The sequence below is a fragment of the Bison bison genome, unplaced genomic scaffold (genome assembly GCF_000754665.1).
Source record: "Bison bison bison isolate TAMUID 2011002044 unplaced genomic scaffold, Bison_UMD1.0 scf7180017864082, whole genome shotgun sequence".
NCBI lineage: Eukaryota > Metazoa > Chordata > Mammalia > Artiodactyla > Bovidae > Bison > Bison bison.
In genome coordinates, this window is record NW_011494654.1 from 308,601 (window position 1) to 332,238 (window position 23,638).

Here is a 23,638-nt window from a genome sequence, read left to right on the forward strand (position 1 = left end):
GAACTAAATAGACATTTCTCCAAAGAAGACATATAGATGGCTAACAAACACATGAAAAAATGCTCAACATCACTCATTATCAGAGAAATGCAAATCAAAACCACAATGAGGGACCATTTCACACCAGTCAGAATGGCTGTGATCCAAAAGTCTACAAGCAATAAATGCTGGAGAGGGTGTGGAGAAAAGGGAACCCTCTTACACTGTTGGTGGGAATGCAAACTAGTACAGCCACTATGGAGAACAGTGTGGAGATTCCTTAGAAAACTGGAAATAGAACTGTCATATGACCCAGCAATCCCACTGCTGGGCATACACACCAAGGAAACCAGAAGTGAAAGAGACACGTGTACCCCAATGTTCATCGCAGCACTGTTTATAATAGCCAGGACATGGAAGCAACCTAGATGTCCATCAGCAGATGAATGGATAAGAAAGCTGTGGTACATATACAGAATGGAGTATTACTCAGCCATTAAAAAGAATATATTTGAATCAGTTCTAATGAGGTAGATGAAACTGGAGCCTATTATACAGAGTGAAGTAAGCCATAAAGAAAAACACCAATACAGTATACTAATGCATACATATGGAATTTAGAAAGATGGTAATGACAACCCTGTATGGGAGATGGCAAAAGAGACACAGATGTACAGAACAGTCTTTTGGACTCTGTGGGAGAGGGAGGGGGGGATGATTTGGGAGAATGGCATTGAAACATGTATAATATCATATGTGAAATGAATCGCCAGTCCAGGTTCGATGCAGGATACAGGATGCTTGGGGCTGGTGCACTGGGATGACCCAGAGGGATGTTATGGGGAGGGAGGTGGGAGGGGGGTTCAGGATGGCGAACACGTGTACACCTGTGGTGGATTCATGTTGACGTATGGCAAAACCAATATAATATTGTAAAGTAATTAGCCTCTAATTAAAATAAATAAATTTTAAAAAAGAAAAGATCAATAAGTCCAAGAGTTAATTTTTTGAAAAGGTGAACAAAATCAACAAATCTCTAGCCAGGCTCACCAAGAAGAAAAGAGAGAGGACCCAAATAAACAAAATAAGAAATGTAAGAGAAGACATTTTAACCACTGAAACCACAAAAAAACATTTTTTAAAAAACTGAGAACACAGTGAATAGTTTATATGTAAGCAGGTTGGACAACCTGGAAGAAATTAACAAGTTTCTAGAAACATATAGCCAGCTAAAACTGAGTCAAGAAGAAACAGACCATTCAAACACACTGATCACTACAAGTGAAATAGAATCTATAATTTAACAAAACTCCCTGCAAACAAAATCCAAGACTGGACAGCTTTACTAAGGAATTCTACCGAACATACCAAAAAGAATTTCTACCTATCCTTCTCAAACTATTCCAAAAAATTTAAGAGGAGGAAACAGTCCCAAATTTATTCTACAAAGCCACCATAATCGTGATACCAAAACCAGACAAAGACACAACAAAAGAAAATTACAGGCCAATATCTTTAATGAATATAGATGCAAAAATCCTTAAATAAAATATTAGCAAACTGAATCCAACATTACATAAAAAGGGATCATACACTATGACCAAGTTGCTTTCATTCCAGCGTCATGAGGATGGTTCAACATACATAAATCAATCAGTGTGATACATCACATTCATACAAGGAAAGATAAAACATGATTATCTCAATAGACACAGGAAATGCACTTGACAAAATTCAACATCCACTCATGATATTAAAAAAAAAAAAACTCTTACCACACTGGTTATAGAGGGAACATATCTCAACATAATAAAAGTCATTTATGACAAAGCCATAGTCAACATAATACTCAATGGTGAAAAGCTGAAAGTCTTTCCACTAAAATTTGGAATAAAAAAGAATTCCGATTTTCCCCACTTCTATTCAATATAGTATTGGAAGTCCTAGACACAGCAATCCAACAAGAAAAACAAATGAAAGGTATCCAAATTGGAAAGAAAGATGTAAAATTGTTAGCAGATGACAAAATACTATATATAGAAAACCCTAAAGACTCCACACAAAAACAATTAGAACTAATATCTGAATTCAGTAAGGAAACAGAATGTAAGATTAATACAGAGAAATCAGTTACATTTCTTTACACTAACAATGAAATATCAGAAAGGGAATGTAAAAAGATACATTTAAAAATAGCACCCTTAAATATAAAATACCTAGGAATAAACCTGACCAAAGAGGTAAAAGACTTATATGCTGAGAACTATAAAACATTAATAAAGGAAATTAAAGATGATTCAAAGAAATGGAAAGATATCTCATACCCTTGGATTAATTAATTAAAAATATTAATTATTGTTAAACTGCCCATATTACCCAAAGCAATCTACAGATTTAATACAACTCTACCAAATTACTCATGACACTTTTCACCAAACTAGAACAAATAATCCTAAAATTATTTTATGGAATCATAATAGACCCAGAATAGCCAAAGCAATACTCAAGAAAAAGAACAAAGCAAGAGGCATAACCCTCCCATGCTTCGGATAAACACTACAAAGCTACAGTAATCAGAACTGTGTGGTACTGGCACAAAAACAGACATATGGATCGATGGAACAGACTAGAAAGCCCAGAAATAAACCTACATATCTTCAGTCAATTAATCTTCAACAAAGAAGGCAAGAATATAGAATGGGGAAAAGATAGCTTCTTCTGTAAGTGGTACTGGGAAATTTGATAGTTGAATACAAATCAATGAAGTTAGAACACACCCTCACACCATCATGCACATCAGAGTAGTCTCCACTCAGATGCGGGTTAGTGGGTTAGAGAATGGGAGTCAGGCTCTGCCACTTGGATTGACTCTTCCTTTAACAAATGATTTCTCTGTAGCCGGCAAGGCTGTTTTATAGCATTTTAACCACAGTAGAACTTCTTCCAAAATTGAAGTCAATCCATTCAAACCCTGCTGCTTCTTTATCAACTAAATTTATGTAATATTCTGAATCCTTTGCTGTCGTTTTAACAATTGATTGTGTTCACCATCTCTTATGAGTGCAGTTTGTGGCAACCCAAAACAATTGCAATAATGACATCAAAGGTCACTGATCACAGATCATCATTACAAATATAATAATAATGAAAACATCTGAAATATTGAGGGAATAACCCAAATGTGACAAGGAGACACAAAGTGAGCAAATGCTGCTGTTGGGAAAACAGAGCTAACAGACTTCTATGACACAGGGTTGATATAAACCTACAATAACATGAAGTTCAATAAAACAAGGTATGCCTATTTATAACTGACAACCCAACAAAAAATGGCAGAAGACCGGCAGGCAGGCACTTGATAAAAACCTGATACCCAATTGGCAAACAAGCAGCAAAAAGGTCCCCAACATTGTTGGTTATCAGAAAATAATGAGAATACTATATCTGCAGCAAAATGGCTAAAAGACTGAAAATTCCAAGTGTTGGCAGGGATGAGATTCAATTGAGGCTCTCATTCATTGCTAGGGAGAGTCCAAATTGGCACAGTTACTTTGGAAAACTGACAATATCTTTTAAAACTAAAGTTCAGATCAGATCAGATCAGATCAGATCAGATCAGTTGCTCAGTCATGTCGGACTCTTTGTGACCCCATGAATCGCAGCACGCCAGGCCTCCCTGTCCAACACCAACTCCCGGAGTTCACTCAGACTCACGTCCATCGAGTCAGTGATGCCATCCAGCCATCTCATCCTCTATTGACCCCTTCTCCTCCTGCCCCCAATCCCTCCCAGCATCAGAGTCTTTTCCAATGAGTCAACTCTTCGCATGAGGTTGCCAAAGTACTGGAGTTTCAGCTTTAGCATCATTCCTTCCAAAGAAATCCCAGGGCTGATCTCCTTCACAATGGACTGGTTGGATCTCCTTGCAGTCCAAGGGACTCTCAAGAGTCTTCTCCAACACCACAGTTCAAAAGCATCAATTCTTCGGCACTCAGCCTTCTTCACAGTCCAACTCTCACATCCATACATGACCACAGGAAAAACCATAGCCTTGACTAGACGAGCCTTTGTTGGCAAAGTCATGTCTCTGCTTTTGAATATGCTATCTAGGTTGGTCATAACTTTCCTTCCAAGGAGTAATCGTCTTCTAATTTCATGGCTGCAGTCACCATCCGCAGTGATTTTGGAGCCCAGAAAAATAAAGTCTGACACTGTTTCCACTGTTACCCCATCTATTTCCCATGAAGTGATGGGACCGGATGCCATGATCTTCGTTTTCTGAATGTTGAGCTTTATCCACTTTCACCTTCATCAGGAGGCTTTTGAGTTCCTCTTCACTTTCTGCCATAAGGGTGGTGTCATCTGCATATCTGAGGTTATTGATATTTCTCCCGGCAATCTTGATTCCAGCTTGTGTTTCTTCCAGTCCAGCGTTTCTCATGATGTACTCTGCATATAAGTTAAATAAACAGGGTGACAATATATAGCCTTGACAAACTCCTTTTCCTATTTGGAACCAGTCTGTTGTTCCATGTCCAGTTCTAACTATTGCTTCCTGACCTACATACAAATTTCTCAAGAGGCAGATCAGGTGGTCTGGTATTCCCATCTCTTTCAGAATTTCCCACAGTTGATTGTGATCCACACAGTCAAAGATTTTGGCATAGTCAATAAAGCAGAAATAGATGTTTTTCTGGAACTCTCTTGCTTTTTTGATGATCCAGTGGATGTTGGCAATTTGATCTCTGGTTCCTCTGCCTTTTCTAAAACCAGCTTGAAAACTAAAGTTACATATGCCCTATGGCCCACAAGAGTATTTCTTGTGAATACTCAAGAAAATGTATGCAAGAAAGCTCATAATGGCTTTATTCATAATAATTCAAGAAGGGGGGGAAATCCCAAATACCAGTCATCATTAGCTGAGTAAATAAATCATGTTATATTCATATAATGGAAAAGTAAACATCAATGAAAAAGAATAAACTACTCTACAAGCAAAAATGTGGATGGATCTTATCAACATGGTTATTAATAAAGAAATGTTTTACTTCTTGAGATGGGTGGTGGTTACATGTACATATATATGTAAAAGTTCATCTACATGTACAAGAATGAAATTAGAATACTCCCTAACACCATACATAAGAATAAACTCAAAATGGATTAAAGACCTAAATGTAAGGCCAGACACTATAAAACTCAGAGGATAATATAGGCAGAATACTCTCTGACATAAATCACACAAGATCTTTTTTCACACCACTTAAAGTAATGAATATATAAAATAAAAATAAACAAATGAGACCCAACCAAACTTAAAAGCTTTTGCACAACAAAAGAAACCATAAATAAGACAAATGAAAATCCTCAGGATGGGAGAAAATATTTGCAAATGAAGCAAGGGATTAGTCTCCAAAACATAAAATCATTGTTTAATATTAAAAAAATCCAATCAACAATCAATAATGACTGGAAGATTTAAATAGACATTTCTCCAAAGAAAACATACAGATGGACAATAAACACATGAAAAGATGCTCAACATCATTAATTATTAGAGAAACACAAATCAAAACTATAATGAGTTACCACCTCACACTGATCAGAATGGCCATCATTAAAATATCTACAAACAGTAAATGCTGGAGAGGATGTGGAGAAGAGGGAATCCTCTTACACTGTTGGTGGGAATGTGGTTTGGCGTAGCCACTATGAAGAATGGTATGGAGGTTCTTAATACAGCTGCCACGTGGCCCAGCAATCCCACTCCTGTGCATATACCTGAGTAAACCATAATTCCAAAAGATACATGCACCCAATGTTTATTGAAGCACTATTTCCAAGAGTCAGGATATGGAAGCAAACTAAATGTCCATCAGTAGAGGAATGGATAAAGAGGATGAGGCATGTATATACAATGCCGTATTACTCAGCCATAAAAAGGCATGAAATTGTGCCATTTGGACAGACGGCACAGATGTGGATGGACCTAGAGACTGTCATACAGAGTGAAGTGAGTCAGAAAGAAAAAAACAAATATCATATACTAACACACATACTAACACGTTCCACATATATGTGAAATCTAGAAAATTACACAGAGGAACCTATTTGCAAAGCAGAAAGAGTCACAGACATAGAGAACAAATGTATGGACACTAAGCAGGGAAAGGGAGAGAGGAATGAATTGGGAGATTAGGGTTGACATAAAGACACTGCTGATGTTATGTATAAAACAGATAACTAATGGGAGCCTACTGTATAGCACAGCGAACGCTACTCAGTGCTCTGTGGTGACCAAATGGGAAGGAAATTTTAAAAAGGGGGGGATAAATATATCCTTATGGCTGATTCACCTTGCTGCACAGCAGAAAATAATATAACGTAATATAAATTTTTTTAAGTTCAAGCTGTTTATGTAAACTTTTTGTATATTACTATATCTTATATTTTGATAAAATATGAAAAAGGAGTAATTACTACCCTTCAGAGAGCTGTTTTGATCATTTAACTAAGTAATATGTACTTTGATAAGAGCAAAGTGTGGTATTGCCACTTGTGGAAACACTACCAGAGCAAGAGTGGAATTATTAGCAAGCTAATTATTAGAAAAGTCTTCCTGATACTTAACTCAAATGACAACCAGAAATCAGTGGATTGGAAACTTTCACAAGTAAAACCGACTAGAAAGTAGGCTAGGTAAATTTACAGGTTGATGAAGATTTCCTAAACCCATGGTACATCTATAAGAATCAGTGAGCTCCTTTGAGACAATGAGAAGACTATTCACTCCTGTACTCAACAAGTATCTACTGAATAATCTCTATGTGTCAGACATTGTTCTAGGGAAGATATGTTAATCTCAACACTTGATCTTTGGGGCCTGTTAATTCCCTGTTGCAGGGGACAGGGGAGATGGCCTGTGACTCATAAGGGTATGTGATATCATCCCTGGCCTCTGCCCACTAGATGCCAGCACCCCTGCCCCAGTCATAACAACAACAAAAAAAATGTTTTAGACATTTCCAATTGTCCCTTGGGGGGGCAAAATTGAGACCCGCTGTTCAGGGGCATTGAACTAGAAAAGTGAGCAAGAAAGCTAAGATCCCTGCACTTGTGAAGTTTAAACTTCAGTTACACACCATAAATAAGAGAAAAATGAAACAAGATCCTTTCAGAGAAGCATAAGTGCCATGAAAGTAGTTTTAAAAGATAATATAACAGAGTGATTGGTAGATTCATGACCGGAGAAGGTGACGTTTGAGCTAAGAAATGAAAGATATGCAGAATTCAATCAGGAGGGGAGCTATAGAAAAAGCATTCCAAGTAGGGGGAACCACAGCTTCAAGGGCCCTCTGGGGACAGGGAATCAAGCAGAAGATGCAGCCCTTAGGCAGAATATTAGAGAGAGAATTAAGAGAGATGGAAATACATATATATCGTAAGTCTTAATTTTCCAGAAACAGGACATCACGTTCACAGACTATGGAAACAGGACACAATTTTTTTAAAAAATTACATCCAAGAGATTAGCCCAGGCAAGTAGAGTTGGGGAGAATTGTGAATAGAATGGTACAGGGAAAGATGGAAATGCCCCCAGTATATCACAAGCAGATGCTAAAGGAAGGGCTTCCCGGGTGGCTCAGTGGTAAAGAATCCTCCTGCCAATGCAGGAGATGTGAGTTCAATCCCTGGGTCAGGAAGATCTTCTGGAGGAGGAAATGGCAACCCACTCCAGTATTCTTGCCTAAACAAATCTCATGGACAGAGGAGCCTGGCAGGCCACAGTCCATGAGGTTGCAAAGAATCAGACATGACTGAGTACACAGGGACACACGCACAAAGGAAGATATAGAACTCCCAAGACTGCTTAACTGACAATAGCGGTATCAGTCAAATGAAGGGTAAAGGGTAAGACCCAGTGGGGAGGGAACCACATCAATGGAGACACATTTCATTGGCCAGGCACTGGGCTAAGTAGTGGGTATCCAAATTTCCACCCCACCTAAGGCAGTAAAGGGCTTCCCAGCTGGCACTAGTGGTAAAGAATCCATCTGCCAATGCAGGAGACAGAAGAGACATAGGTTTGATCCCTGGGTGAGGAAGATCCCCTGGAGGAGGGCATGGCAACCCACTCCAGTATTCTTGTCTGGAGAGTCCCATGGACAGAGGAAACTGGCAGGCTCCAGTCCAGAGAGTCGCAAAGGGTCAGACATGACTGTAGCAACTGAGCACACACGCAAGGCAGTAAAGAACTCAGGCTGCAGATGGCTCCTGAGTATTCCATGGTGGTAACTCCAAGAGCAATAATAAAAGCCAAGTTTGGGACTTTCCTGGTGGTCCAGTGGTTAAGAGTTCGCCGTCCAGTGCAGGGAATGTGGGTTTGATCCCTGGTCAGGGAACTAAGATAGCACACACCGTGGGGCAACTAAGCCCATGGGCCACAAGTAGAGAAGCCCAGGAGCCACAAAGAAGGATCTCACATACCTCAACTGAGACCCAATGCAGCCAAAAAAGAAAAAAACAAGTTTAAGGGCTCTCAAGCATGGGTGCCAGAAGTCCTTAATACAAAACCAAAATTTATAGGGCAGGGCATGATTTTAAATAAGGAATGAAAGCCAAATAATAAGAAGAGAACAGGATCAAAACAGAAGCATGTAAGGATAATGTGGAAGCTGTGAAGAGCCACAGTTACTTGTGCATGCACGGAGGCATCTTACTGGCCCAAAGGCGGGGAAGAAGTTCAGCCAATACACCAAAGAAAGCTCTCCAGGTTGCTCAGAGCTGTTACGATTACTGTTGCTCATATCATATCTGCAAGTAGGTATTTGCAATATTACTCCTATTTTAGAGAATAGGATTGTTAAGGGCACTGGGCAAAGACATAAAAAAAAAGTTACAGTCTCTGTTTTACTATGCATACCGTCTAGAGGAAAAGAGCCAAAAACTTGATGTGAGCTGTGCTATGAGGGTATGCCAAGGTGTGACACAAGAATAAGGAAAGCGTGCATTACTTTTCCCTGGGGCATTAAGAATGGCTTCCCGGAGGAGGTGACCTAGCTGTTGCTTGGGGCACCCACACCGGCCAGGGAGATAGCAAAAGGTGTATGGAATAGGGCATCAGAGACAGAGCAGCCGCATATGTGTGGATACCCATGTCTCTGACTTACAGGTCTGCTAAGGATGGGTCAAAAGCTCTCTCCAACAGGTTTGGAGAGTGGAATGATAGAACATGAGTTTAATTCTAGAGGGTTGTGATGGTTTTATTTTACTTTTACCTTTTTTTAAAATTGAGAGGTAGCACAAAATTAAAGTGTACCTAAGATATAAACATAATATAATGAATAATTATAAATTCCTATATAACCACCACCAGATCAAAACATAGAGTCTTCAGGACTTCCCTGGTTGCACAGTGGGATAAGAGTTCACCTGCCAATGCAGGGGACACAGGTCTGATCCCAGATCCTGGAAGATCCCACATGATGAGGAGCAACCAAGCCGGTGCACCACAGCTACTGAAGCTTGCAGGCTCTAGGGTCCGTGAGCCACAGCTGAGACCCTGTGCCACAACTCCTGAAGCCCACACACCCTAGAACCAGCAAGTCGCAGCTACTGAGCCAGTGTTCTGCAACTACTGAAGCCTGTGCTCTGCAACAAGAGAAGCCACTACAATGGGAAGCCCGCATACCGAAACTAGAGAATAGCCCCCACCCTGCACAGCTAGAGAAAGCCCACAAGCAGCAAAGAAGACCCAGCGCAGCCAAAAATGAAAAAATAAAATGAATTTAAAATAAATGTATTTGACAGTGTATGCAAGTCAAAAAATAAAATAAATTAAGGAACTAGAGCCTTCATTCTAGTTCTCCTTCACTGTGACAAAATTGAATAGAAAGTACACAAGGAGTGATTAAGCTATAGACTAGACTACTAAATACTTAAGGAATCAAATGTGTGATCTACACTTCTGATGCTATGCTGGCTTTGTGGTCATTTTTAAATTACACTGTTCTATTTTCTTTTACTTTCATGTGAATTGTATCAGTTTGTACACTTACAAAGGGTCTGTCTCCAAATAAAAAGGGGCTAGGAAAGAAACTACCAGAGGAAGAACATCAGGTGTTATTTTGCTTTGTTGGTTTGGTTTTTGTGAGGTAATGGAAATATACACATATGCACATTATGTATATTTATATACACATATATATGTCATTTTTATATACATAAAAGTCTCTCTCCACCCCCTGTTCCTGGCACAGAGTTTCTGATACTTGTAATTTCCCAGTGATAAAGGCATCTTTTGCTTTAGTATTTAGTCTTTGATCCCCATCCCTGACACAGGGCTCCTAAAACCTTTGTAAATTCCTTAGTAAGAAGAGCACCAGGACCATCCTTTATTTTATTAAAATGACTCTGGGGACTTCCCTGGTGGTCCAGTGGTTAAGAATCCACCTGCCAATGCAGGGGACACAGATCAACCCCTACTCGGGTGAGATCTCACATGCTGCAGGACAACTAAGACCATGCACAGCAACTCCCGAGGCCCAACACTCTAGAGGCCATGCTCTGCAACAAGAGAAGTCACTGCAATGAGAAGCCTCGCACTGCAACTGGAGAGCAGCCTCCACGCTCCACAACTAGAGAAAAGCCTGCAGGTAGCAGTGAAGACCCAGTGCAGCCAAAAAGTTAAATAATATTTTTAAAAAAATTTTAAAAGGTGACTCAAGGTGGACTCAGGTGGGAGGGGTTGGGCAAAAAAAAACAAAAGGCCAAGCCATGATTAAAAGCTTGAAATTTTCAGCCACATTCCCCATCCTTCAGAGGAGGGACAGAGAATGGAAATGGAGTTAATAGGAGCTAATAGTTAATAACTGATCACATCTAAGTGAAGAAGCCCTCACAAAATCCCAATAGCATGAGTTTAGTGGAGCTTCCAGCTCGGTGAACCCCAACTCCAAGAAAACAGAAGCTCCCTTTCAGACCTTTCCCTGTGTATCTCTTCATCTGGCTGTTCATCTGTACCTTTTTTTCATATTATTTAATAAACTTGGAAATGTGTTTCCTTGAGTTCTATGAACTGCTCTAGCAAATTAATTGAACCAGAAGACGAGGTCACTGGAATCTCTGATCTACAACCCGGGCTTGAGACTGGTGTCTCAAATATCAGGGGGAGGCAATCTTGTGGGAACAGAGCCCTTAACCTGTGAGCCCTAACTCTGTCTCTAGGCAGATGGTGTCAGAACCGAGCCAAATTGTAGGACACCCAGCTGGTGTCACAGAAGATTTGTTGGTGTGGGGTAAAAATCACATACACATTCAGTGACCAGAGGTACCAGAAGGAAAGTGTTCTGTATGAGTAGTAAAAGAGACACTTGGGAAGGAAAAACACAGCAGAGGAAAGCTGGGTGGTATTCCAACATAGATTTTTAAATGGCAGGATAATGAACTAAGAGCAGAGAACCAACAGAAAAGGAACAGCTGAAGAAAGATCAGAGGTATCATGGACTGGGCATGTCATGGATGGCCTCCTAGAAGAAGCCATGCTGTCCAGAGCACAAGGACTGACCAAGGACAGGAGGAGAGCTCCCTAAACACGGAGCAGAGGCGAGTGTGGTTGCTTAAGGGAGATAAGGTGAGGTCAGCTGACATTAAGGGATTGTTGATGGGGTTGGCAGAATTCCTAACCGGGATCTCCATTTCCTTGGAGAAGGAGAGTGTAGGCCAACAGAGGCTGTGATGATGGAAAAGGATCTTGAAGAGACAGTGAAGGTTTGGAATCACCCCTTTGGAGAATGGGGAAAGCTGTAGATCAGAAACAAGGATTCCCAGGACACCTGTGGACCCAGCTGAAATTGAAGACTCTCAGTCTGTAGTTGCTCTTTCTTGTTGAATATTCTTCTGCAGCCCTCAACAGCCCAGTGTTGGGGAAAGGAAGATATTTCAGGGTGAGGCACGGCTGGACAGGGAGGCAGATAGGGTGAGGTTGCCGTGGGAGGGATACAGCAAAAAGGTGAGTGGGCGTGTAACTGATGCAGAAAGACCTGGTCCCTGTTCCTGAGGGCCATGCGTGCCAAAGAGAGAGACAATAAATGCCAGTGTGGAAAGGTAACTCAACAGAAGTTCTCACATGCTTAGTGAGAGGTACAGGTGGCCGCAACAAGTGGCAGGGGAGAGGCCGCAGCAGGTTCCGGTGGCCAGAGGAGGCCCCCGGGGTTGCTGCCGCCCCCGCTGTTAGCACTCAGCAACTTCGAGGCCCCTTTTCCGGTGGTTAAGAAAGAATGGGGTAAAACAACTCTGCAAAGGGAGGACAGAGCTGCTGCCTGCAGAACCACGCAGTGTCCACATCAGCCCAGCTTCCTCTGATGTGGACGTGCTGATCTGAGGAAGGGGAGGTGGGAGGAAGGGGAGGTGGGAGGAAGGGTGTGGCCTGAGCCCCGGGAGAGGGGGCAGGAGAGAGAACATACAACTTTCAGAAAAGTCTAACTTCCCCTAGCCAGCAAAGGATGTTGAGGTTTTCTCAGTTCTGGGTTATGACACCAGGCTGGGGGTGAGGCAACAGAAGGGGTTCCTGATGTGGACTGAGTGGAAAAAGCTCAGTGAGTTCCCCAAAGTGCTGGGGCAGGTCTGGCTCTAGTCAAGGCAAAATTATGAAGTACATAAAATATCCTCCAGTTCCACAACCCACTTTATCACCTCTCTTCTCAGCCTAGCCCCACCCTTGGGAGCTTCCTGCTGACTGCTCCTCTCAGATAAAGCAACTTCTCCTCCCCAACCCACCCCCACCCCCACCACCCCATGTCAAATTTACCTAGCTTAGGTCCCACTCTTTGTATCAGTTAACTGAATCATCCCATTTGTAATACTGTCTTTCTCCAAGATAAATGTGTATTTGCTTCTCATGTTTCCTTATTCAAATCTGTGTTTTCCCTTCTTCTGTTTTGGCTCTTCCTCTGCTTATCTTGTCCTTCTACCTTACTCCTCTCTCCTGAACTCTTCTACTTCTTCTTATTTATTTATTTATTTGGGGCTGTGCTGGGTCTTTGCTCCTATGCTCAGGCTTTCTCTAGCTGTGTTGAGTGTGGGCCACTCTCTAGTTGTGGTATCCAGGCTTCTCATTGCAGTGGCTGCTCCTATTGCAGATCATGGGCTCTAGGTGCTCGGGCTTCAGTAGTTGTGGCACAGGACCTTGGTTGCTCTGTGTCATGTGGGATCTTCCGGGACCAGGAATTGAACTTGTGTCTCTTGCATTGCAAGGCAAACTCTTAACCACAGGACCACCAGAGAAGTCTCATCCTGAACTCTTGCTTATCCTTCAAGGCCACTTCCCCAGTGTCCCTACCTAGAAGGAATTTCCATCTTCTTTGCACCCTTTGTGCTTGAGATTAATCTGCCTGTCAGTGACACGTAGCATTTTCTGTCCTCCCTTAGAGTTGATATTATACAGGCCTATTTTCCTCTGTCTGAAAGATTCTTAATGTTTCATCTTTGTTTCCTCTACAAAATCTTACATAGTTCTTGGAACATAGGAAGGGTTTAATGAAATGTTCAGTTGATTAAATAATTAATTAAATTCAGTTCCCAGAAATGACTCTTTGTAGGAATTTCGTGCAGAATACCAGGGAAGCCACAGATATGTGGTTCCCCTGGCTTTGACTTTCACCTTTCAGGCGTCACAGCCCTGCGCTTTCATTTCCCATTTGCAGGTCTGAGAACACAAAGCTGGTGACCCTGAAGCTACTTGGAACTCTCACACACTACTTGGTTCAGCCACTTGGCAAAAGAGTTTGGCAGCATCTGCTAGATGTATATATACATACAGGGATTCTACCCCCAGAGATACACCCAACAGGCATGCGTGCACCAAAAGCCTCATAGGGGACTTCCCTGGCTGTCCAGTGGTTTAGATTTTGTACTTCCACTGCAGAAGGTGCAAGTTTGATCCCTGGTCAAGAACTAAGATCCTGAGTTCCACACAGCACAGCCAAAGAAAGAAGAAAGAAAAATGGCTGATAGCAGTGTGATTATAATAGGGAAAAACTTTGGGAACAACCCAAAGGTTCATCAATAGTAGAATGCATGCATAAACTATTGTACAGTCATACTATAGAACACAGCCATAAAAACAACCAGCTACAAGTGAAAACAGAGATAAATCTCATCAGCTGTTGAGCAAAAGAAGCCAAATGCAAGAGTACATAATTATGATTCCATTTATATACAGGCAAAACTAACTATGATGTTAGAAGTCAAAAGAGTAGTTATATTTGTGGAAGACAGAGGAGATAACAAAGGGAGAGAGCATGTGGTAGATACATGGGTGTATTCACTTAACAATAACTCATTACCATGTATGTTTATAGTTTTGTGCACATCTCTGCACACATCTCATTAAGACAATGGTCCAGCTACCTCTGGAGATATTTCTACAGAACTGGTTCCCTCGGGTAGTGCTGCAGCCCTGAGTTTCCTGAGTCCTCATCTCTCTCCTATACACAGGAACTTCACTGTTCATGCTTTATTTAAGGGGAAGTATAAAGAGGAAAAGATGGACAAAAACGAATCCAGTCTTCTTAGAACTTACCTGGATCCCAGCCAAAGCATTTGCAATCAGTGACTCCCACCTGAGAAGTGAAAGTTTCAACACAAACTTCAGGAACAGTCTGCAGCCTTCAGAGCTGTCTGTAAGATGCTGTCCCTGACCTTATTTATTTATTTTTTTGTCCAGCACATCTCACCCCAAACCCTGCAGCTCCTGGGCATTGACAGTCTCTGGTGTGTCCTTTGGAGTTTCCTCTGAATGCGTAGCCAAAATCTGAATTTAGGATTCAAAGTGAACTTTAGGGCTCAAGTCCACTCTTATGAGCAGTGATTTGAAGTTCCTTGCTCCCCAACACAACTGACCCAAAAAATCATCCCAATCTTCCTCTAAGATGTCTGAAAATAATTCATTTATTTTCTCAACTAACGTGGTTTGAGCACTTGCTGTGTTAGGCACTTTGTTGTGCGCTAACCACAACTGTAACTGTATGTTAATTGGTGTAAATGGTGTAGGCTCTATGAACGAACGAGTTGTGTGCTTATTCACATCTGAATCCTCAGTTTCTAGCCCAGCACCTGGTGCAGAGCTACTCAAAGCATATCCAGGGAAGGAATGGGAATAGAGAGGGAGATGCTGTTGTGAAAACAGACTATTTTACAATACAGTATAATCACGTGCTTCAATGTCTTGAATACATGTTGCCTTAAGTTAAAAATGTTGACGTCTATGTATGCGTACTTATAACTGATTCAAGCTGTTGTACAGCAGAAACTAACACATTGTAAAGAAACTATCCTCCAATTGAAAAAATAAAAGCAAAAAGAGAAGCAAGTGACACAAACTGCTAAAACATTTTCCAAAAATATTTAACATGGTAGCCATCTAGAAGGCATATTTGATAAACTGTCAGAAACTTTAAGAGAATAAAAACACAAATTTACAGAGCATACCTGCATATGAAATTACATACACAGGACTCTATGAGAAATAAATTTGTTAGTCATTTTTTGAATAACAAATGCCTGTGCACTGCTTATCTGTGTGTTTTTTCAGTGAAAACTCAAAATAAGCTTTAATAAATACTTGTTTTTTTTTCAGTTTTTAAAAAATTCTTTTTTTTCATTGAAGAATAATTGATTTACAACATTGTGTTGGTTTCTCCCATACATTAATGTGAATCAGCCACAGGTATACATATGTCCTCTTCCTTTGGAACCTCCCTCCCACCTCCTACCCCATTCCACCCCTCTAGATTGTCACAGAGCACCAGAAAATCCCTGAGTCAACAGAAAATCCCCACTGGCTATCTATTGAGATTAAATCTACTCATGAAGAAGATGCTCTGAAGATTATTGAAATGACACCAAAGATGGTGCAACCTGAGAAGCCATGTAGAAGACAGTAGCAGCTGACTTTGATAGAATTGACTTCAAATTTGAAAAAAGTTCTGCTCCAAGATGCTATCAAATTGTATTATATACTCCAGAAAAACCACTCATGACAGAAAGAGTTAATGCATTCTGAAAACTTTGATATTGTCTTATTTTAAGAAAACATAAAAGTTCTTTTAAGACTGTGCAATATCAATCTATTCATCTCATTCAAAGATCTTTATGTCAAAAATATTTTCATATACCAATAGTAAAAGAAAAAATGTTGAAGTCTCCCTAAGATCTTGGTTATGACAATGAGAAACCCTGAGAAAAGGGTCACACTTAAAACTTTATCATCTTATCTTGGCATGCTCTAACTCACTTTCTATTCCATTAATGAGAGTTCAACAAAGGATTACCAAATAATCTCTCTCTTCTTCACTCTGACTACAAAACTAAGTGAAATACATGCCCTGCTTCCAAAGAGCTGAATAACATAAACTTGCAGTTTGGAGTTCTTGTAATAACTCAACATTTCTCTAAGCACTTTATATACTATCTCTCATCTAATCCTCACACATCTCCTCAGAAGCAGGCACCAGTGTTAATTTCATGTTTTGAATGAAAAATTGAGAAACAAGAGGTTGGTTAACTTCCTCAAGGCCACAGAGATGATACATGCTTTAAAATAAAAAAAAAAAGAAAGAAAGAAAAAATATCATAAAATAACACATTTTTTAAACTATGAGAGAATAATGAAAGTTTGAATACTAAATAAACTATTTGGTCTTAATTAAGAAAAAATAAATAAATAATTAAAAATAAATAAATAAAATTTACCAAACCAATACAATATTGTAAAGTTAAAAAAAAATAAATTAAATTTTAAAAATAAATTAAAAAAATAAAATTTAAAACAGTTTTCCCAATGAAACTCTGGTAGGCCAATAAACTCACTTTATTCTATGGATTATTTAAAGTATTCACTCATTCAAAAAAAAATAAATAAAGTATTCACTCATTCAATAAATATTTATTGAGGATATACTTGTGCCAGATACGGCTCAAGATGCTGGAGATACAGGAGTGAACAAAACAAAAGCCCTGCCTTCATGGATCTTACACTCTAATAAGGTGAAGTGGAAACTGGGAGACAGAAAATACAACAAAAATAAACATATAGTATGTAAAATGGAGACGAGCATACAGAGAAAAATAAGCCAACAGGGAGACAAGGAGTTGCAAGATGGAGGGGCTGTTTTTAGTGGGAAAGATATCATTGCGGAGGTAGTGCCTGAGCAGAATAAGGACTCAAACCTCACAGAAAATGAGGAGGAAGCAGCATTCCACATAGAAAACAGTGCAAAGCCCCAGTGAAACAAGTGTGGGGGCCATCAGGTCAGCAAGACTGAAATGCAGTGAGAGGGGCAGAGAAGAAGAGGCAATGGTCAGGGAGGCTGGATCCCACGCACCATTGTGAAATGTATGGCTTTTACTCTCTGAGAAGTGAGAGAGCTTTGGAAGACTTTTGCAAAGCATAGTAGGAACTTCTTACACATATGTGATGCATACTGAATTCTTCAGTAAACCAAGTTTTAGAAAAAAAGGTTTCACTCTCATTGTGTCTCCAGATTGGATGCACTGAAAAAGACATGCTATCACTTTTGTGGTATTCCTGCCAAAAAGGCATGACCTGAATCTTATGACCAAACATCAGACAAACTCAGATTGTAGAACTCTCTAGAAAACAACTGACTTGTACTCCAAAAATGTTGATGTTATAAAATATGCAGAAAGTTTAGGGAATGACTGTAGATTAAAGATGACCAAAAAGACACAGCAACTGGAACTTCCCTGGTCCAGTGGTTAAGAATCTGCCTTGCAATGCAGGTGATGCAGATGTGATCCTTGGTTGAGGAACTAATTTACCACTTACCTTGGAGCAACTAAGCCTGCATGTCTCAGGTGCTGAAGCCCGAGAGACACAATTGCTAGTAGAAAGTTTAGTTCATGCACTGCAATGAAAGATCCACATGAAGCGAAGAAGATCTTTGCACCACAAGTAAGACCCAATACAGCCAAATAAATAAATAACTTAAAAAACAGACATAATAACTGAAGGCAATACATGATCCTGGTTGGATTCTGGATGGGAAAAGAGATGTTATATAGCACACCTGGGGCTTCCCAGGTGGTTCTAATAGTAAAGAACCCGCCTGCCAACACAGGAGACTAGGAAACGTGGGTTCGATCCCTAGGTTGGGAAGATCCCCTGAAGGAGGGCATGGCAACCCACCCCAGTATTCTTGCCTGGAGAATCTCATGGACAGAAGAGCCCAATGGTCTATGTCACACAGAGTAGGACACGACTTAAGTGACTTAGCAAGCACGCACACAGCACTGGGGGAACATTTGGTAATATTTAAATATGTATTATATATTTGATTGCATTGATGTTAAATGTACTACATTTTATAACTGTGCTGACATCATGATATGGGGACATTCTTGTTTTTCGAAGATGTGTGCATAAATAGTTAAGAGTAAAAAGGGGTGATGTCTGCAATTTATCCTTGAATATTCCACAAAAATAATTATTATTATACAGCTATTCACACATGCATATATTTGGAGAGAAAGAGAAATAAAGCAAATGTGATAAAATGTTAACAACTGGTGAATCTAGATGAAGGAAATACAAGAATTCTTTGTACTATTCTTGCAACTTCCCTGAAATGTCAAAATTATTTTAAACTAAGAAGTTTAAAAATTGAAGCAAATAATTATAGCAGTTTCAGTCAACTTACACAAGGCCAGCCCCACAGACACAGTGTATAGCAAGATGAGAGAAAAGTTCCGTAAGGCCGAAGTCCATCCCTTCCAGTGCTCAAAGAATCGCTACCTGGCTTCCCCCTGCAATGGATTTAGCATGGCCATGCCCAGAGACAGTGCCACAAGGATGGAGGGAGCAACACATAGGCTCATGATCTCAGAGTCAGCCCCGACCTTCTGTTCCTGCACCCCCAAAGCCAGGCATCAAACCCTGTGGGCCCTACCTTGGCTTTCAAGTTTCTAATCTAGCTTTCTTACCTGGGATCCTGTATCTTTGGATGCCCCTAGCCCACACACATGAGCCCCAGGCTCCAGACTTCTCTCTCTGCTCCCTGTTCCTCATCACACCCTGCCCTACTCCACCTGTACTCATACAAATGCCAGAGCCTAGAATGTATCTTCTTGAAGGATATCTGAGTGCCAGGGGCTCAGTGATTGAACTGGGTACCCAGGGACAGCCTGTAACAGGCCCTAAACAAACACTTCCCTGTACCTCAGTTTCCTCCCTTTGCAACCAAGTGTGCCTTCCTCTCATTCCGCCTCCATTCACCATGCCCCGCAAAGAGTTACTGATTTAAAATGCAGGCTCCAAGTTTCAGAGCATCCTAGACAAGGTTGGAGAGAAAGGGGGAGCACCCCTCACTGAGATTCCCTGCCCCCTCATTTGTTGGCTCAGGGCCCAGCTGAGAGTTTTCAGTTTGCTATGGAACTTCCTAGTATGTCTCCTTCTCTTCCCTTCTCCGCCCCCTGCCCCCAGCCAAAGTGAAAGTGTAGGTCACTCAGTCGTGTTCAACTCTTGGTGATCCCATGGACTTCTACCTGCCAGGCTCCTCTGTGCATAAAACTCTGCAGGCAAGAATACTGGAGCAGGTAGCCATTCTCTTCTCTTGAGGATCTTCCCAACCCAGAAATCAAACCCCAGTCTCCCTCATTGTGGACAGATTCTTTACCAACTGAGCCACTAGGGAAGCCCCCAGCCAACATTTCCCTAATAATTCTCAGGCTCCCTTGGCCTCTGGGCTGCTGACAGAGTTGATGGAGGGACCAGCCCTTGCAAGTAAAGCCTCTGTTCGGGCCTTTGTCTCACGCCTCCTATCCCCCTCCCCCCACTCCACACCGCCTATTGCTTGCCAGGGCTCAACTTTCCTGCCTCAGCGAATAATCTGTCGGTCTCTGAGCTCCAGAACCACCCGACTTCCTTTGAGAAACCCAAGTTCATGGCCGCTTCTTGTCTCTTTTGGCAACTGCACCAAACGAGAGGATATTTCATTCTTACAGACAGCAGGGAGGACACTTTCTCCCCCCTAGACAGAAAGGAAAACTGAAGCCGGTGGGAAGGACTCACCTTGCCAAGGTGGCCTGGATTGCTGATGGCATGGCCAGATGCACACTTCTCAAGGACCTCCCAACCCACTGCCAGCCTGTGCTGTCTGACCCAGCCTGCCCAGAGCTGCAGGGAGCTGCTCCGAGTCACAGGTCCAGGTGACCATGTAAGCAGCACAATCCAGAGGCTCACATCCTGATTTCCCTGAAGGCCACAGCTCCTGGTCCATGCCAGCCCACCCCTACCAGGCTGGGCCTCCTTACCTTGGCCCTGATGTCCCTTGATGAGCAGGAGGAGTGTGAGGGCAAGCACTTGCCCCAGCATGCCCACAGAACAGATGTGAGACGCTGACAGAGGGGTCAAGCCAGCTCCTCTCCCACCAGATACTCTGCCTTGCACAAGCTCAGCAGCCACCCATCAGCAGAAGGGTGACAGGGAGCAGAACTCTGTCGGGCTTCAGCCACAGTTTCCTCAGCTTGAGGATGTTCTCATCAGCTGAACGCTAGCAGGGTTGTTGAGGAAGCCCCAGTCCCTGGACCTGGTCTGATAGTTCCCACAAGCTAAACTTGCGAAGTTCGCCTCAAGTGGGCGGATGCTCAGCATACACTGTGACTCACAAAACCAACTTATAAATCTTGTCCTGAGCTCTGCCCCAGCCCAGCTGCTTTATTTAAAGGACAGATGCCCAAGAAAGTTTTCAATCTTCTGCACCCTACTGGCAATATAGAGAAAACTATATGGGGACCAAACAGCCATTATGTAAGCCTGTCCAATCCCAACAGACATTGTGAAGGCGAAAGAGAGAGGGTTTGGGAAGGATGTAGATTGAAAAGTGGATCACTAGACAAATAGGTGAAATGTTGAAGGAGACAAGTAAAGGCACTAGAAAAATCAGGCAGGCCTGGGGATTTTCTGAAGGTTGATACCAAAGTTTCAACCTTAAGCACATCCAAATTAAAATGTTTCCATAATAATATCCTTTTGCCTAGTTTCTGATCTGTACTTTTAAATTCCTTCCCTTACTCTTTTTCTACTTTCCCATAATAGTTCTTTCTTCTCACCTTCTCTCACCCAGACAGCATGTAGACCCATTTTTGCTGCCCCCCAACACACACTTTGATCCCACCCTCCAGAAAGGCCAGACGGCATTTGACTCTTCACACTGCCATGGAGGGGTGGAGGCATCCCACTTTCCCCAGAACTCAATGGCTTTGAGGCCGCACCCAGAGTTCTATGCCCTTTTTCTTCTGCTTTCCCCTCAGCAGAAAATACTTTCAGTTCCCTTCAGTTCAGCCCTTCTCCTTTGTCATCTGTTGATCCATTTCCAGTCACTGTGTCTGAAGTTGGACTGAGGGGAGGCAGAATGCAAGACTTGCCTGCCAAAAAAAAAAGGCAGCAATGATTTTCTGGGTCGAACACTGGATTTGCAGTCAAGAATGTAGGTTTCCCAGGTGGCACTAGTGGTAAAGATTCCACCTGCCAATGCAGGAGACCTAAGAGACACAAGTTTGATCCCTGGGTAGGGAAGATCCCCTGGAGGAGGTCAATATTCTTCCCTGGAGAATCCCATGGACAGAGGAGCCTGGCAGGCTACAGTCCATAGGGTCGCACAGAGTTGGACACGACTGAAGCGACTTGGCACACACACGCATGTAGACTTGAGCTCCAGTTCAGCAACTCACAGCCTGTGCGATCCTGACCAAATTATTTTCTGAGCCTGTGGGGCCAACAGCACTTGGCTCCCATCCCTCATAAGGTAGTTTTCAGAATCAAATTAGATGTATAATCTCCATTAATTGAAGTAAAGAAAAACAAGCAGGTTAACAAGTTATTTTAATATGTATATGCATATTACACAAACAAATGTATTTTTAAAAAAGAATCAAATTAAAAACTGTACCTGAGAGTATTAATATTAAAAAATATGAACAATAAAATTTTGTTTATTTTTTTAAATGCAGACCCTACACAGATTTTTCCCATTGATCTAATGGTTATCATCTCTTCTTTCTTTTTTCCCCTCCCAAGAGGCAGCCCTTTAGCCCCGGGAAGTTTCCTCAGTGTTGATCTGGCCATGCCCCTGACCTTGAGATGGTGCTCAAGGCATGATACAGTAGGAAGGATAAATTTCCTCCCATGAAAGATGGAATAGTCCCAGTTCTGAGACTAATTGTAAATTTGGGATCCCTAGGACTACCTTCAATTTTGGTAATTTACTAGAAGACAATTTAATAGAAATCATTACTGTGTTAAATATATATGCTCTGGGACTTCCCTGGTGGTTCAGTAGTTGGGAGTCTGCCTACCAATGCAGGGGACACAGATTCAGTCTCTAAGATCTCACATGCCATGGGGCAATTAAGCCAGGGCACCACAAGTATTGAGCCCATATTCTAGAGCCTGCATGCTACAACTGCTGAAGCCCTAGAGCCTGTGTTCCATGAGAAGAGACCCAAACTCAACGAGAAGCCCATGCACTGCAACTAGAGCATAGCCCCTGCTCACCAAGACTAGAGAAAATCTGTGCACAGCAATGAAAAGCTTGTGCACTGCAACACAGCCAAAAAAGAAAAACAGGCCCTTTCAACTAGCAATACCCACTCTGAGTTTATCCACAGAAATACTGCCATTAATGCATGAAAGTATTTTCACATGGCTCAAAGGTTCTTCCTTATAGCATTGTTAAGTAAAAAATCAGAAATAATCTATATGTTAATCATAGGGAACAATTTTACAAATATGGTATACTCATTCTATATTATAGTATATTAAGAAGCCTTTTAAAAGAGTAAACTCTGTAACAACCTAAAGAGGTAGGGTGTGGAAGGAGGTGGCAGGGAGGTTCAAGGGGGAAGGGACATATATATGCCTATGGCTGATTCATGTTGATGTTTGGCAGAAATGAACACAATACTGTAAAGCAATTATCCTTCAATTAAAAACAAAAAAAATGAAAGAGTAAAATAAATGTCTGCATACTCATATGAAAAGAGCTCTAAGGCATTCACAAAACCTTCTGCATAATATAATTCTGTTTAGGTGGACAAAACGAATGTGTGTATATTTATGTGCTCTGAATGGTTGTAAATGTAGGGAAACATGCCTGGGGAAAAAAATATTCATGATGATAACCTTTAGATAAAGAAATAGAATTTTGAGTAGATGTAAGTAAGAGAGTGAGTTTTACTTTTTATTCCACATATGCTTCCTGTTCAGAACTTTTTACAATGACTATATTACATGTGCAATGATTTAAAATATCAGCTCTCAGACTGCCCTGGGTGCTCTAGTGGTTTAGACTCCACAAGAGCTCCATGGCTGGTGGGGGAACTAAGATACCACATGCCTTGAGTTGTGGTCAAAACAAAAAAGAATGTGAAAAATATGTGTATAATATATCAGTTCCCCAGGTTTCTAGATTTTCACCTACATTACATAAGATCAATGTATTCATGGAACTTTCCAGAGAAGCAGAACCAAGACAAGATATATAGACATAGGCAGATAGAGATGGAAAGAGATAAAGAGAACTGATTCAACCAGGTACGGAGACTGACAAATCCAGAATCTGCCGAGCTAATGACTCAGTTT

At 41.4% G+C, this 23,638-nt stretch overlaps 1 protein-coding gene across 3 annotated transcripts in view; it reads right to left on the bottom strand.

Moving 5' to 3' along the window:
- Positions 1-20,667, bottom strand: part of CD244 (CD244 molecule, natural killer cell receptor 2B4) — a 37,487-nt gene extending 16,820 nt beyond the window's left edge. For all 3 annotated transcript variants that reach the window (XM_010837868.1, XM_010837867.1, XM_010837869.1), the window contains exon 1: positions 20,311-20,667. In XM_010837868.1, the coding sequence (XP_010836170.1) occupies positions 20,311-20,371 (61 nt within the window). In that variant the 5' untranslated portion in view covers positions 20,372-20,667. The remainder of the gene's footprint in view (positions 1-20,310) is intronic.
- Between the last annotated feature and the right edge of the window lie 2,971 nt (positions 20,668-23,638).